General features: G+C 43.9%; 1 protein-coding gene across 4 annotated transcripts in view; it reads right to left on the bottom strand.

The window, feature by feature from the left end:
* Positions 1-11,806, bottom strand: part of Ctc1 (CST telomere replication complex component 1) — a 30,376-nt gene extending 18,570 nt beyond the window's left edge. For all 4 annotated transcript variants that reach the window (XM_017795073.2, XM_008855754.3, XM_017795075.2 and 1 more), the window contains exons 1-5: positions 11,723-11,806; positions 8,650-8,813; positions 4,929-5,166; positions 4,620-4,831; positions 2,983-3,139 (exon numbers count right to left, since the gene is read on the bottom strand). In XM_017795073.2, coding sequence (XP_017650562.1) covers positions 2,983-3,139; positions 4,620-4,831; positions 4,929-5,166; positions 8,650-8,813; positions 11,723-11,755 — 804 coding nt within the window. In that variant the 5' untranslated portion in view covers positions 11,756-11,806. The remainder of the gene's footprint in view (positions 1-2,982; positions 3,140-4,619; positions 4,832-4,928; positions 5,167-8,649; positions 8,814-11,722) is intronic.
* Positions 11,807-15,439: the final 3,633 nt, after the last annotated feature.

Below are 15,439 nucleotides of genomic sequence, written 5' to 3'. Positions count from 1 at the left end.
ACTCTTAACTACTGAGCCATCTCTCCAGCCCCATTATTAAATATTTTATAGTAAGTGTACAAAATATTATGTTTATGACATTTCCACACATATATATTAGTATTGTTCATATTCCCCTCCTAATGAACCTCCCTTGTCCCTGTTTATCCTTCCACTGGTGCCCTCCTTCTCCCCAAAGAGTCTCCCCTTTACTTTCACGTCTATTACCTGGCATAGTGACTCAGGCCAGTGAGAATTCCAGCACTTGGGAGGTGGAATCAGGAAAGATCAGGAGTTCAAGGCCAGCCTGGGCTACATTAAACCCAGTCTCAACAAAGAAACAAATCTAGATTCTAAATGAGAGAAAATATGCAATATTTGTCTTGTGTGTATGTGTATGTGTGTGCACATGTATGTATGTGTATAGCTGTGTTCACCTGTGCAAATGCATGTAAAGGCCAGAGGTTGATACTGAGATGTCTTTTTCTATCTTACTTTTAGTGATGGGGTCTCTCACTGAACCTAGGGCTCAACGAATGGCTACACTGATAGTGAGCCTCTGGGATCCACCCGTTTCCACTCCATAGCACTAGGATTAAAGTAGCACACTGCCATGCCTAGCTTTTTACATGGGTGTTGGGATTTGAACTCAGATCCCCATGCTTGCACCGTAAGACAATGATGGACATGTGTATGCAGATGCATGTGTGTATCCATGCAAATAGAGGCTAACAATTGTCTAACTCCAGTTCCAGGAGATCCAATGCCCTCTTCTGGCCTTCACAGGAATTGTATTCATGTGGTACACTTAGATACATGCAGGTAAAAACAGTCATACACATAAAAAGAAAAAGAAATAAACAATACATGGGGAGGCACTTCACACAGCAAGCATGAGGCCTTAAGTTCAATACCCAGAACCTATGTTAAAAAAAAAACAAAACAAAAACGGGACTAGAAAGATGGCTCAGCAGTTAGGAACACTGACTGCTCTTGCAGAGGACCTGGGTTTGAGTCCCAGCACCCACATGGCAGCTGTGAACCATCCTTAACTCCAGTTCCAGGGGGAATCTGATACCCACTTCTGACCTCTGTAGCACTGCACGACATGAGTGCACATGCATGCAGGCATTACACTCATACACATAAAATAAAAATTTTTTTTTAAATTAAAATTAAAAAAACAGAAACAACCAGGCATGGTGGTGCACACCTTTAATTCCAGAACTCAGGAGGCAGAGGCAGGCGGATCTCTGTGAGTTCGAGGACAGCCTGGTCTACATAGTGAGTTCTAGGACAGCTGGGGCTACAGGGAGACCCTGTCTCAAAAAGACCAAAAAAAAAACAAAACCAGAAACAGAAACAAGACATGGCAACACATACTGTTTACAATCCCAGTGCTGGGGACTCTGGAGCTTGCTAGCCAGTGATTTTAGCTGAATTAGTGAACTCTAAGACAATGGGAGACTCTGTCTCAAAAAACAAGTTGAGGGGCTAGAGAGATGGCTCAGCACTTGCTGCTCTTGCACAGGACCCAGGTCCAGTTCCCAGCACCCTACATAACAGCTCATATCTAACTGCCTGTAATTCCAGTTCAGTGGATCCAACACCTTCTTCTGGCCTCTGAAAGATAGAAGCAAAAGGAGCTTAGGATCATCTTCAGCTATAAGTCAAGTATGAAGTCAACCTAGGTTACATGAAACCCTTTATTTTAAAAAACAAACAAGGTGGGGCTGGAGAGATAGCTCAGCAGTTAAGAACACTGGCTGGTCTTGCAAAAGACCCGGGTTCATATCCCAGCATCCATATGGCAGCTAATAACTGTCCGTAACTCCAGTTCCAGGGGATCCGACAGCCTCTTCTGTCCTCTGTTGGCATTGCATGACATGGGTGCACTTACTGACATTCAGGCAATACACGCAGATATACATAAAATAAAAATAATAAAATATTTAAAAAAACAAAACAAAAAACAAACAAGGAAAACTGGGTGTGATAGCACATGCTTCTAATCCTAGTACTTGGAAGGCCTCAGAAGCAGAAGGATCTCTGTGGGTTTCAAGCCAGCCTCGTCTACACCATGTGTTCTAGGTCAGTCAGGGTTACATAGTGAAGCCCTGTCTAAACAACAACAACAAAAAACAATAAACATACACACACACACACACCAACCAACCAAACAACAACAAAAACAAAAAACAAGGGAAAGCCAGCAAGATGACCCTGAGACCTACATGATGGAAGGAGAGAACCAACTTCCACAAGCTGCACATACATGCTTGTGGCACAAAGGCACCCTCCCCCACAGTCCACCACACATAGATACAAACTAAATATTAATGAAAATAAAAAATAATTTAAAAGCTAGGTATGGTGGGGTCTGCCTTTAATCCCAGCACTTGAAAGGCAGAGGCAGAGGCAGAGAGTTCTCTGTGAGTTTGAGGTCAGTATGGTCTACATAGTAAATTCCAAGCAAGCCAGGGCTATATAGTGAGACCCTTTCTCAAACAAACAGACAAAGGAGATAAATCAATGGGTAAGAGCCCTTGCAGCAGAAGTTTGAAGGCCAGGATTTGGACCCTCAGCACCCACATAAAAGTCAGGTGTAGTTGTGCATGTCTCTGACTCCAGAGCTGTGAGGGGTAGAGGATTGCTAGGGCCTGCTGGACAGCCAGCCTAGCTGAAAAATGGCAAACTCCAGGTTCAGTGAGAGAAACTATCAAGGGATTAAAGCAGAGCATAATAGAGCAAGACACTTGACATTCTCCTCTGGTCTCCATATGCACATAAAGAGTTGTACACTTGTGGACAAATACACTTACACCACAACAGACACAAAAACAACAAAAATGTAATAGTGAATTACAGGTCAGGAATTGTCTCTTCACAGCACTGTTTCAGAACACAACTCTCCCAGCTGTGGTTCTTCCTATGCTGTTCTCTTTAGGGAGTTCTAACACATCCCTTCTACTCTGCATGCCCCAACTTCATCCTAATTCTCACCTGCACAATGATGGACACCTGGCTGCCAACCTGGCTGTCTGCTGGGGATAATTCACCTAGAGTCAGAATGAAGTAGCCTTTGTTCTGACTTATCACCAAAGCACTCAGTCGAACAAGCTTCCCAGCCAGATTTGACTCTGAAACTTTGTGCTTCTTTCTAAAGAAGAAAAAAAAGAAGTAATTTTTATTCCTCTCCTTTTCCTCTAGACATGTCTTCCCTTCCACTGTAGAAAACAATCTGGTAGTAATGTAAAATGGCCATAACTCAAAGCTATTATCTAAAAATCTGTAACCACTTCTTGCCCTTACATAAAATATAGTTCCTTTTAGGAATTCTCTTGGGGCCAGGTATGGCAGTGCACATTTTTTAATCTCAGTACTCCAGAGGCAGAGGCAGACGGAGGCAGATCTCTGTGAGTTTGAGGCCAGTCTGATCTATATAATGAGTTGTAGGCCAGCCAGGGCTACATAATGAGTTCCTTTCTCAAAAAAAAAGCCAGGAGTGGTGGTGCACACCTTTAATCCCAGCACCCAGGAGGCAGAGGTAGGCAGATCTCTGTGAGTTCCAGGCTAGCCTGGTCTACCTAGTGAGTTCCAGAACAGCTGGGGTTATAGGGAGACCCTGTCTCAAAAAAAAACCAACCAAACAAAAAGCCAGTATAAGGGCTAGAGCAATGGCTCAGTAATTAAAAGCACTGGCTGCTATTGCAGGGGACCCAAGTTCAGTTCCCAGTACCCATCATGTTGACTAACAACTGTTTGTAACTCCAGTTCCAGGGGATCCAACACCTTCTTCTGGCCTTCATGTGTATTGCACAACATGGGTACAGGCAAAACACTCATACACATAAAACTAAAATTTTTTTTAAAAAGACAGTGTGGGGGCTGGAGAGATGACTCAGCGGTTAAGAGCACTGATTACTCTTGTAGAGGACCTGGGGTCAGTTCCCAGCACCCACATGGCAACTATTTAACTCCTGTTCCTGGGAACCTGATGCCCTCTTCTCGCCTCTGTAGGCACTGCATGCACAAGTGCACTTGCATGCAGGTAAAACATTATTTTGATATATCACAGTGAAAGATTTATCGTCCTCTTTTAAAAAACCCAAAAAAAAAAAAATTAAAAAAAAAAAAAAAAAAAAAAAAAAAAAAAAGCCAGTGTGGTTGCTGGGAAGATGGAGATAGGTAGATCCTGGGACTAACTGGCCAGCCAGTCTAGCCTATTTGGTGAGTTCTAGGCCAGTGAGAGAGCCTACTACCAAAAAAAGGTGCCTGAGGAATGACACCTGAGGTTGTCCTCTAACCACTACCACATGCATGTGTTCATACACAGAATCTTCTTCTTTTTATTGTTGTTATTCTTTTTTGGTCTTTTGAGACAGCATCTCACACTTAGCCCAGCCTGACCTGGAACTCACTATCTAAGTCATATTATCTCCCTGCCTCAGCCTCCTGAATGCTGGGATTATAGGTGTGAACCACAGCTGGCATAGCTTTCTTCATATTCAAAGCCCCATTATTCCCTTGATTTGGAACATTCCATCTATATTACTATCAAAACTTTTATCTCATTCCACTGAGGCACCATCATTCTCTAAATTTCACAATGTTCCTTTTTCCCCTAAGAGAGAAGTTACCTGAGTCTGAGCAGGAGGGATGCCTTTTCTGGGTAGAGAACAGAGATAGGTGTGAGAGGGCCAGGATTGATGGTCAAAGGAAACACTGGCACAGGGGCACCCCAGAGCTCCAAGTGCCCTTTCCCTGAGGAATTCCATTTGGCAGGAGGGAGGTAACTCCAACTGGGGAACAGGAAGAGATGACCCAACCAAGAAAGATCTAGATCTATAAGCTAGAAAAGACCAAAAGACATAGGTTAGTCAAGACCCTAGCACTTAATCTACCACTCCTGATAGTATCTGAGGCAGTTGATTACCCCATCTACTTACCTCACAGTCCAAGATTCCAGTGTTATCTTTCACATACAGGTTTCCACTCCTGTACTCTTGTTCCAAGTCCTCTGACAGATCTGTTAATGTCCCTAAAAGTAACAGCTCCTCCCGGGGAAGGGCATTTCCATTTGGCCCAGCTCTTTGGACCCAAGCCTGATACACATTACTACTCCAGGACAGGTGGCTGCAGCATGGGAGATGCTGGTGGGTCTTGAGAGTCTGTACTGAGACAAAACTGGAAAGTGAAGAGAACAGGGGTCCTGTAAAATCAGTGCAAGCCTAAGAGGATACCCTCAATCCTGACAGATTCCTAAGAGCCCAAAGAAGGGCTAAAGGAGAACTTGGACTAAGATTTGTTTGACAAAAGAGGAAAAAGATAGACATAAGAGCCTAAGAAAGTGAGAATGGGGTCTGGGTCTAAAGGCTGGGCAATGTCTCTAAGAGAAACAGAAAGAAAGTCTGTACTAAATAGTATCTAGAACAAGATGGTGCCAGGGACCCAGGACATGGTAAATGTAGCGGGCGCTTGAGGGACCCTTGGCTCCATAAAGAACTTCAAAGGCTCCAACCAGGTGTTCTTACATAGAATATCACAGTACTAAAGATTGGTTGGAAAGTTGAGGCAGTCAAAAAAAAGACACAAATATTTAAATTATTGGCTGTAGGTGTCATTCACAGAACACCTGATTAGTATGCATGAAGCCTTAGGTTCAATCCTGAGCACAGTGAAAACTATATGAGGCATGTTGGTATGTGTGTAAACTGGTACAACTCCACTGAGAACAATATGCAAATATTGAATTTGATGGAATACATACTCTATGGATCAGCATTTTCCTTCAGCATGGTGATTATTTTTTAAGACATAACGGAGAACCAGATCAGAATAGTTATTCTGTGACCTCACCTAACCTGTATCTTTTTTTGTGTGTCTCCCTGACAAGGCCTCCCTATAGCCCCAGCTGGCCTGGGACCTCACTATGTAAACCAGGCTGGCCTTGAACTCACAGAGATCTGCCTGCCTCTGCCTCCGGAGTGCTGGAATTAAAGGCATGCATCACCACACCCAGCTTTAAATCTGTCTTATATCTTATGAAAAAGAACTGAGTTCAGTTTCCAGCACCCGTATCAGGCAGGTAACTCCAGTTCCAGTGAATCCAATGCCTCTGGCCTCACTGGGCAACCGCACTCACATGCATTATACCCCCATACAGATACACAAACATACACATAATTTAAAAAATAAAAATAATAAATGGAGCTGGGCATGGTGGCACATGCCTTTAATCCCAGCACTTGGGAGGCAGAGGCAGGAGGATCTCTGTGAGTTCAAGGCCAGCCTGGTCTACACAGTGAGTTCCAGGACAGCTGGGGCTACAGGGAGACCCTGTCTCAAAAAACAAAACAAAAAATAAATAAATGGAAGCCAGGCGTGGTGGCGCATGCCTTTAATCCCAGCACTCGGGAGGCAGATGCAGGCGGATCTCTGAGTTCAAGGCCAGCCTGGTCTACATAGCGAGTTCCAGGCCAGTTGGGGCTATAGGAAGACCCTGTCTCAAAAAGAGAAAAGAAAAAGCAGTCAGATCAGGCCATGGCTCACTGTAGCTCATTCCTGGGACAGTTAAGAAGTTGTGCTATGGCCTGACAGCAGCCCATGGTTAAGACTTATGATCCTAACTAGTATATGTTCTTTGTCATATATGTTGTTTTATATCAGTCACATGATGTGAAATTTCCTACCAGCCCTCCAAAACTCATAAAAGTCTAATATGTTATTTGCTCTAGGGATTTTTCTCTGAACAGGCTTTTCTGTCTCCACCCACCTTTCATGGTTTCTTCTCTTTTATGGGGGTGGGGGTGGGGACAAGGTCTCACTATGTAGACCAGGCCAGCCTCTCAGAGATCCACCAGTCTCTGCTTCAGGAATGTTGAAATGAAAGGTACGTACCAACACACCCAGCCCTTATTATCACCTTTTTTTTTTTTTTTTTTGAGACAGGTCCTGCTATGTAAACCAGGTTGGTCTTGAATTCACAGAGATTCCGTTTCTGCCTGGGATTAAAGGTGTGCACCATCATGCCCAGATTTATTCTCACTTTTTTTTTTTTTTTTTTTTTTTGAGACAGGGTCTCCCTGTAGCCCCAGCTGGCCTGGAACTATACATAGACCAGGCTGGCCTTGAACTCACAGAGATCAGCCTCCTGCCAGTCTCCTAAGTGCTGGGATTAAAAGCATGTACCACCCAGCTTTATTCTCACTCTTAGGAAGTTTTTCTTTAGGTTTTAAAGGGAAGTCCTTTAAGACCCTGTTATGCGGTTTTTAATATATTGTACTATTTTCTGCCTAATGCTCTCTCCCTCCTACCTTGAAGCCCTTTTAATAAATCTCATTCCTGAAGGGAATTATGTATTAACTTCCTTTTCCAAGAATGCTCTGTTTTATTATCTTTGTTATTATATTTAACACTCCTCACTTTGAGAATTTTTTTTTTGGTCTTTTTGAAGCAGGTTCTCCCTGTAGTCCCAGCTGTCCTGGAACTCATGATGTAGACCAGGCTGGCCTTGAACTCACAGGGATCCACCTGCCTTTGCCTCCCAGTGCTGGGATTAAAGGCGTGCGCCACCACGCCCGGCCCGAGAACTCTTTTACAAAAAAATATTCCTTTTTCTTTTTTCAGTGCTGAGGCTGGAACCCAGGTCTTTCCACTTGCTAAGCAAGTGTTCTACCACTGAGCACATCCCTTTGTTTGCTTTTTTTTGGTCATTTTGAGACAGGGTCTCCCTGTAGCCCTAGCTGGCCTGGATTGGCTATGGAGACCAGGCTGGCCTTGAACTTACAGAGATCCACCTGCCTCTGCCTCCTGAATGCTGGGATTAAAGGTGTGCGCCACCACACCCGGCTTTGTTTACTTTTTTGAAAAAATATTTTTTTTATTATTTTTTATTTTTTTTAATGTGTATGAGTGTATTGCCTGCATGTATGTGAGTGCACCCATGTCGTGCAATGCCGCAGGGGTCAGAAGAGGGCTTCGGATTCCCCTGGAACTGGAGTTAAGGGCGGTTCATAGCCACCATGTGGGTGCTGGGAATCAAACCTGGGTCCTCTGCAAGAGCAGTCAGCACTCTTAGCCACTGAACCATGTCTCCAGCCCTTGTTTGCTTTTTTAAAGACAGTGTCTTGGCCTGTGAGATGGTTCAGCTTGTAAAAGGTGCTTGCTGTAAAGACTTGATGACCTGTGTTCTATCTCTGGATGCCAGTATGGCAAAAGGCAACCAAATTACAAAAGTTGTTCTCTGACTTTCACATGATCTCCTGTACTCCTAAAAATACACACACACACAATGATAAAAATAAAATAAATAAAAAGATGAAGTCTCACTCAGTAATCTCAACTATTACTACTGTAATCTAGGATTGCTAGGACTTTGAAGTTCTCCTAAGTCTCCAAGTGATAGATTACAGGCATTCCCTACCACACTCAGCTTGCCAAATTTTCTTTTTTCCCTACTTCCTCTCTCTTCCTCTCTTTTCTATAAAGCTGACATAAGCCACGTTAGGAGAATTTTAGGAAAAGGAAAGCTAGATGAAGAATAGGAAAGTTCTGCTGTAGAGGGTGTGCTCAAACCACCTTGTTCACCCATTCTTCTCACTCCCCCTTGTTCTAACAATCCTTCTCAATCCTAAATTAAACCACCCACCAAGCCCAACCTCTCCTTACCTGTAGCTGAGGGGCAGTATAAAACCCTGGTTCTCCCCCTTGGTCAACCATATCATCTTGACACAATCAATTACTGACTGAGTCAACTGGTTATTAGGCTCCTTGCCAGATGGACAGAGGGTCTGTTGAATAAACGTCTTCGCAGCCTCAAGCCAGGCTTGCTCCTAAGGAAAGTAAATCTAGTTAAAACATCTTCATGACTGTCCTGTCCACCAAAATATCTATGGAGAATAAAGAAATAGAATACAGGAAGGCATGGTGGCATGTGCCTTTAATCACAGCACTCAGGAGGCAGAGGCAGGCGGATCTCTGTGGGTTCCAGGCCAGTCTGGTCTACATATCAAGTTCTAGGCTATAGAGAGCCCCTGTCTGAAAGGAAAGAAGGAAGGAAAGGAGGGAGGGAGGGAAGGAGGGAGGGGGAAAAAAAGAAAAAAGACAATAAATTCAGACAACACAGAAAATAATGATCAAAGGTTAAGAGCTGGCTCATCTTGCAAAAGACCCGATTCAGTTCCCACTACCCACATGGTGGCTAACAACCATTCATTTATAACTCCAGTTCCAGGGGATATGAGAATGCCCTCTTCTAGCCTCCATGGCCATTGCATACATGGGTGTACTTACAAGGCAAAAACACTCATATACATTAAAAAATAAGTTAGCAAGTTGAAATGTTGTAAAAATGGGCAAAATCACTTTCAAGATTCTTTAAATAGTGTGTAAAGAATAGGACATAGTGTCTGATTTCAACACTGAGGAGGCTGAATCAGGAGATCTCCAGCTTGAGGCCAGCCTGAGATACACAGTAAGATTCTCTCAAAAACAAGGAAGCAAAGCTGGATGTGGTGGAGCAGGTATTGAATTCCAGCACTCCAAGGCAGAGGCAGGCAGATCTCTATGAGTTCAATGTCAGCCTGGCCTTCATAGTGAGTTCCAGGCCAGCTGTGGCTACAGGGAGACCCTGTCTCTAAAAAGACCCCCCCTCAAAAAAAAAAAAGAAAAAAAGGACATAGGCAAAGTATGTATATATATATATAAATACAAGGTCTTACTCTGCAGCTGTCTGACCTAAAACTGTGTAGTCCAGGCTAGTCTTAAACTTCGGACAACCCTCATCTCAGCCTCCCAAATCCTGAGATTATGACTCTTTTTTTATGTTTAAAAGGCTGTCATTCACTTACAAAATTATATGTAATTTCAGGGAAGGAGACCTGTTCCCAGTGTAGGTATCTTTATTTTAAAATTCCAAAAGTATTCAACAGTCATTTTTGGACAGTGTACCAATTTATTGTTTAGATATACCTTATCAATGCCAAAGCCTAGATGTGCATACCTTTTTAAGGTTTTTTAAAATTCTATTTATCTGATGCCCTGTCACTGCCTAACACACTAAATACCATTGTTTCTCAAAGTAGTACCACTGTCTCAAGGTGAAATCAAGTTTTCTTTATTGTTGTTATTTAAAGGCTGCTGGGGAATGTAGCTCAGTGGTAGAAGGGCTTGATCAATATGTATGAAAGTGAGTTTAATCTCCAGTAGTGGCAAAAAAAAAAAAAAATCAGCAAACCCCAAAACGCTGGGGCATGGGGAGGGTTGTCTATAATTCCTGCACTCAGGTGGCTGAGCAAGGATATCAAATTTAAGGCCACCCTGGGTTATACAGTGAGTTTGGAGGCCAGCCTCAGTGACACAGAAGTGGGGGGGGGGTGCTCCTTAGACTGATTTTGTACAGTCTAAGTTTAAGAATACTTACTATATACTTTACTCTCAATTACTTCATGATGTGCCTGACTTTAACACCCATTGACATGTTCCTAGATCGCTACTTTAGCTGAGTTACCTTTCCTGAGATTTGGTCCTACCAGTCTGCTCAGCATAGTCTATCTGGCCAATCTACAAGCAGCAGGCATACCCAACACTGCCTTCTTCACAAACCATCCCTTCTCTAGCACTAAAGCTATGTTCACTAACTTGGCAGATAGCACTCTCAACCAAATAGCTGTTCTACATGAAACCTTGCTGCACTCCCTAAAGCCTTCCTTTTCTTACACAAGATCTAGTCCAGTAGATTCTATTGCCTGTTTTTTGTTGGTTTTTTTTTTTTTTCCCCTCACCTCTGGTTCTCAACACTGCCTCCAAGGATCAGGGTTACCTTCTTCACTGCATTTCAAACATGGCCTTCCAATCCAGCCTCCTCACTACTACTTCCATAAACTGAAACCCAAATCATCCCATCATTACTCTCTTAAAAAAAGAAAAAAGGCAAGAGGAGCAAGGCATAATAAATAGGCAGAAAGACGGAGGCTGGTAGAAAAGCTAGCCTAGTGCTAATAACTAAGAAGTCGTCCTGTTCCAAGACAAGATGTTCACGGTTCACTCACACCCCTCCGCCTCCATCCAACTGAACTTTCCCAGGCACCTGCTCTAACTCATGTTTCAAAATATGGCCCTGCAACTGGCAGGTCCTCTTTCAGTGCTTTTGTTTGTTTTTTGAGACAGCGTCTCCCTGTATCACCAGTTGGCCTGGAACTCTCCATGTAGACCAGTCTGGCCTCCATCTCACCATGTGGACCTGGCTGGCCTCCATCTCACCGTGTGGACCAGGCTGGCCTCCATCTCACAGTGTGGAGCAGGCTAGCCTCCGCCTCACTGTGTAGACCAGGCTGGCCTCCATCTCATTGTGTGGAGCAAGGCTGGCCTTGATCTCAGAGATCCGCTGCCTCTGCCTCCCTAGTGCTGGGATTAAAGGCATGCGCCACCACGCCAGGCCTTTCAGTGCTTTTTTTGCCTCCCTAACTCATATTCGCACTTCCAGACTCAGAAGCTTTTCCTTTCCGCTCTGGCTGTGTCCTGGGGTTTCCTCTAAATCCCCACTTCCTAGCTCCCACTTTCCCAGAGTCGGGAAGCTTCGAGAATGGGCGGAGATGTGTTCCAGGAACAAACGGTCTCAAAACCCCGCTCACTCTCCCCGCGGCCACAAACAAAAGGTGTAAATTATACGAGAAGAAAGAAAATCCTGGTCAAGTAAAAAGACAAAAATAAAAACCACGAGAATCAGACAAACAGCACTCACGGAGGCAGAGGACTGCGGCCCGGAGGCCGCCATGATGCGCCAAACCCCTGCCCCTGAGGAACGCGGGAACGCTGCGCGCGAGGGCTCACGGGAGGGAGCTGTGACGGCAGGAGCAGGCGGGGCTCCTTCCCGGAGTACAAAGAGTACCGAAGCGCCCGCCACGCCCCGGCACGCCCCACACTTTGATGTTGATCTGGTGTAGCCTTTCGCTGACTTGAAATTCACCTTGAACCACATGCTGGCCTTGAGTTTGGGCCTCTGCCTCCCAACTGCTGGACTTACAGATGTAGGCCACCACGCCTGGCCTGCTGTTTTCCTTCTGTACTGCCATCTTTTCAGGCATCTCCTAGTTCTTCACTTGTGATTAGAATGCCTGGTTGCAGAAAGCCGGCATTATCAATCAGCCGCTTCCCTCCCTCCTGAGAGGGCTGTTGTTGAGACAGCCTGTTTCCTAAGACAGCCTGTCTCCTTCAGCAAATGGTCCCAAGAAGAGATCATAAGCCCTCTGTCTCAAGATAAACCAGAGCAAATGGTGCCAGGAAGAAGGGGGCTACAGGGGGACCATAAACTTCTCTAGAGCCCCTAATCACACAGTCAGCCAGCCACAGCTATAGCCTATAAAAGCCCCAATGGTTCCTCCCCCAGGGCAGCAGTAAATGCAGCCTTATCTAAGGTCAAGTATGGTCTCCTTTCTATTGTTCCTGCATTCTGCACCCCCAAAATCTAACAACTTGGGATAGGGCAGGCGAGCTCTGAAGCTCACACAGCAGACCACCTGGTTGATAACTCCTAAGAATCTTTCAGTCTCCCTGATCTTACTAAGCAGAGAAGTGCTTCTTCCTAAAACCATTCATAGGACACTATTCACACTTGTGGCCTTAACTCACTATTTAGCTTTCAACTGTCAGCTCCTGCAACTCAAGAGCTTCATTTTATTCATCTGTGCATTCTGATGCCTAGAACTGTGCATGTTGTAAAGAACTTGATGGAAAATATATGGATCAATTATTGAAACCTTTTACTCTTCTGAATTCAATCAGCCAGCCAATCCACAGTTCAGTACTAGTGGAGTAAACAGAATTGACCTATTTGCCAGACACTGTTTCAGGCTCTGGGATATATGGCAAGCAAAACATAAAAATTCTTGTGGTAGCGGCTCTGATCTCAGCAGATAGCCAGAGAGTGCAGAGTTCTGGCCTCCCTCTGGCAGAAGGCCTGAGAACCCAGGGGACTGCCTGAGAGCAGTCCTGCTTCCACGTGGTGAAGCCTTTGAGAGGGAACTGACACTGATTTCAACCACTCCAACAGCTATCAAAATACCTAAAAGCAAATCCTGAATCCATCACTCTAGAGTCCAGCCTTAGAAGACAAAAGAAAAATGAGGAGGAACCCGAAGACAAAAGAAAAATGAGGAAGAACCCAATAGAGGGATGCTTTTAGAAGCCCTTGTCAAGAAATTCCAATGAACTCTCATATGAACATTTGAAAATTGCCCTGTTCTGACTTTTTTCTAGTTCCCTGTCTAGAACTTGTAATGCTAATTACTCTTGCCTTTACTTCTCCTTCACATCTCCTATACACAATTCAAAGACTTTCTTTTCCTCCTAGTTTCACAATTTGGGAGTCTTTTTAGATAGACCCACTGAAGGGGTGGGTACTCCAGTTGCCTCACCCTGCATCCCTGTTCAGCATAGAAGAAGCCGGAGCAGCCTGCATCCTGATTCCCTATTGGCAATTTGGGTAACCTCTGCAGAGGATGATGTGATAAGAATAGGAGGAAGGAATTCCCTAGGCAGTTAGGGTAAAAAGACTCCAAAGAAAAGTTTCTTTGCTAAAACTCACAGTGTCCTTGAGCCTCTTAGCAACATACTCCATTTCAAAGGCCAAAAATGTCAAAAATATTTGGGAGCTTTTATCTAATCCTTAAAAGATTTTAGGGTTGCTGGGCATGGTGGCGCTCACCTTTAATCCCAGCACTCAGGAGGCAGAGGCAGGTGGATCTCTGTGAGTTCAAGGCCAGCCTGGTCTACATAGTGAGTTCCAGGCCAGCTGGGACTACTGGGAGACCCTGTCTAAAAAAAAACCAAAAAAAAAAAAAAAAAAGATTTTAGGGTTACCTCTTCAAATGTTAGGGTAGCCAAAAGCCCCATAAAGAAAAATAAATAAAGAAAAAAAAATTCTTGTTTTGGGGGGATTGGAGAGATGGCTCAGAGATTCAGAGCACTGGCTGCACTTGCAGAAGACCAGGGTTCCAATCACAGAACCCACATGACAACTCACAACCATCTGTAACTCTAGTCACAGGGGGATCCAACGCCCTCTTCTGACCTCGGCAGGCATTGCATAACACAGGTTCACTCAGGTACATACAGGCAATACATTCATGCACATAAAATTTTAAAAATATAAGTAATAAATTTTTTTAAAATTCCTATTCTCAGGGCTGGAGAGATGGCTCTGTGATTAAGAACACTGACTGTTCTTGCAGAGGACCTGGGTTTGAATCCCACATGGCAGCTAACAATTGTCTGTAACTCCAGTTTTAGGGGCTCTGACAGCCTCTTATGTCCTCCTCAGGCATTGCACAACACAGGTACACTTATCTACGTGCAGGCAATACACACATACACATAAAAATAATAAATAAAATATTTTTAAAAGTTGTTAAAATTCTTATGAATAGAGGCTAGAGAGGTGACTCAGTGTTGAAAGCACTTGCTGTACTTCCAGAGGATCACCTGTGTGGGGGTACATGCACATGAATGCAGTGCCCATGGCGGCCAGAAGAGAGTATTGGACCCCCTGGAGCTGGAGTTACAGGCAGTTATGAGCCTCTGAATGTGGGTGCTGGGAACTAAACTTCTGCAAGAGTAGTAGGTGCTCTTAGATAAGAACTAAAATAAAGTCTTTTAAAAACAAAATAAACAAGTATAGAAAAGAAAAGAAAAAAAAAGACAAACAATCCAACTCTACCTCATATTGACTCTCCCTCAAATTCTTTTCTGGGATGAAGCCAAGGACCCAGTCTTACTTGAGTGAAGGCACCCTAAAGGAGAGTTAGACTTTTAACAAACGTGCATGCACAATCATTTTGGAAAAAGCTAATCATTTCACCCAGGGACAAAATCTGTCCCACCCTCCCCCCTACTGTTTTGTTGTTGTTTTTAAGATAGGGTCTCCTGTAACCCAGGCTGTCCTCAAATTCTACATAGCCAAAGATGACCTTTGATCCTCCTGCCTCCGTTTCTCAAGTGCTAGAATTGCAGGTGCAAGCCACCCATGCCTAGCTAAAATTTTATCACACAAAAATCCTTCCTGCCGGGTGTGGTGGCCCACGCCTTTAGACCCAGCAGGCAGATCTCTGTGAGCTCAAGGCCAGCCTGGTCTACATACTGAGTTCTAGGCCAGCTGGGGCCATAGGGAGACCCTGTCTCAAAAAAAGGATAAAAAAAAAAAAATCCTTCCTTATTCAAAAAATATATTCTCTTATTATTTTTTATATTTTTATCTCCTACTTACTGGCTCTTTTTTTCCTTAATTTTTACTTTTTTAATATCATGAGGCAGAGCAGCATTTAAAAATTACCAGCTTACTAAGAGTTGACTATGAATTACATTTATAATTTATGTAACAAACTAAGATTATCTGTTTAAATACTGTAATTATAAAGATTTTGTCTGTTGCAGGTCTCAGGAAGGCTTTATTGCTACTTGGATT

The sequence above is a fragment of the Nannospalax galili genome, unplaced genomic scaffold, assembly GCF_000622305.1.
Source record: "Nannospalax galili isolate Female #2095 unplaced genomic scaffold, S.galili_v1.0 scaffold146, whole genome shotgun sequence".
NCBI lineage: Eukaryota > Metazoa > Chordata > Mammalia > Rodentia > Spalacidae > Nannospalax > Nannospalax galili.
Note: the sequence above shows the minus strand (reverse complement) of the source record. Positions and strands in the feature narration are given on the sequence as shown.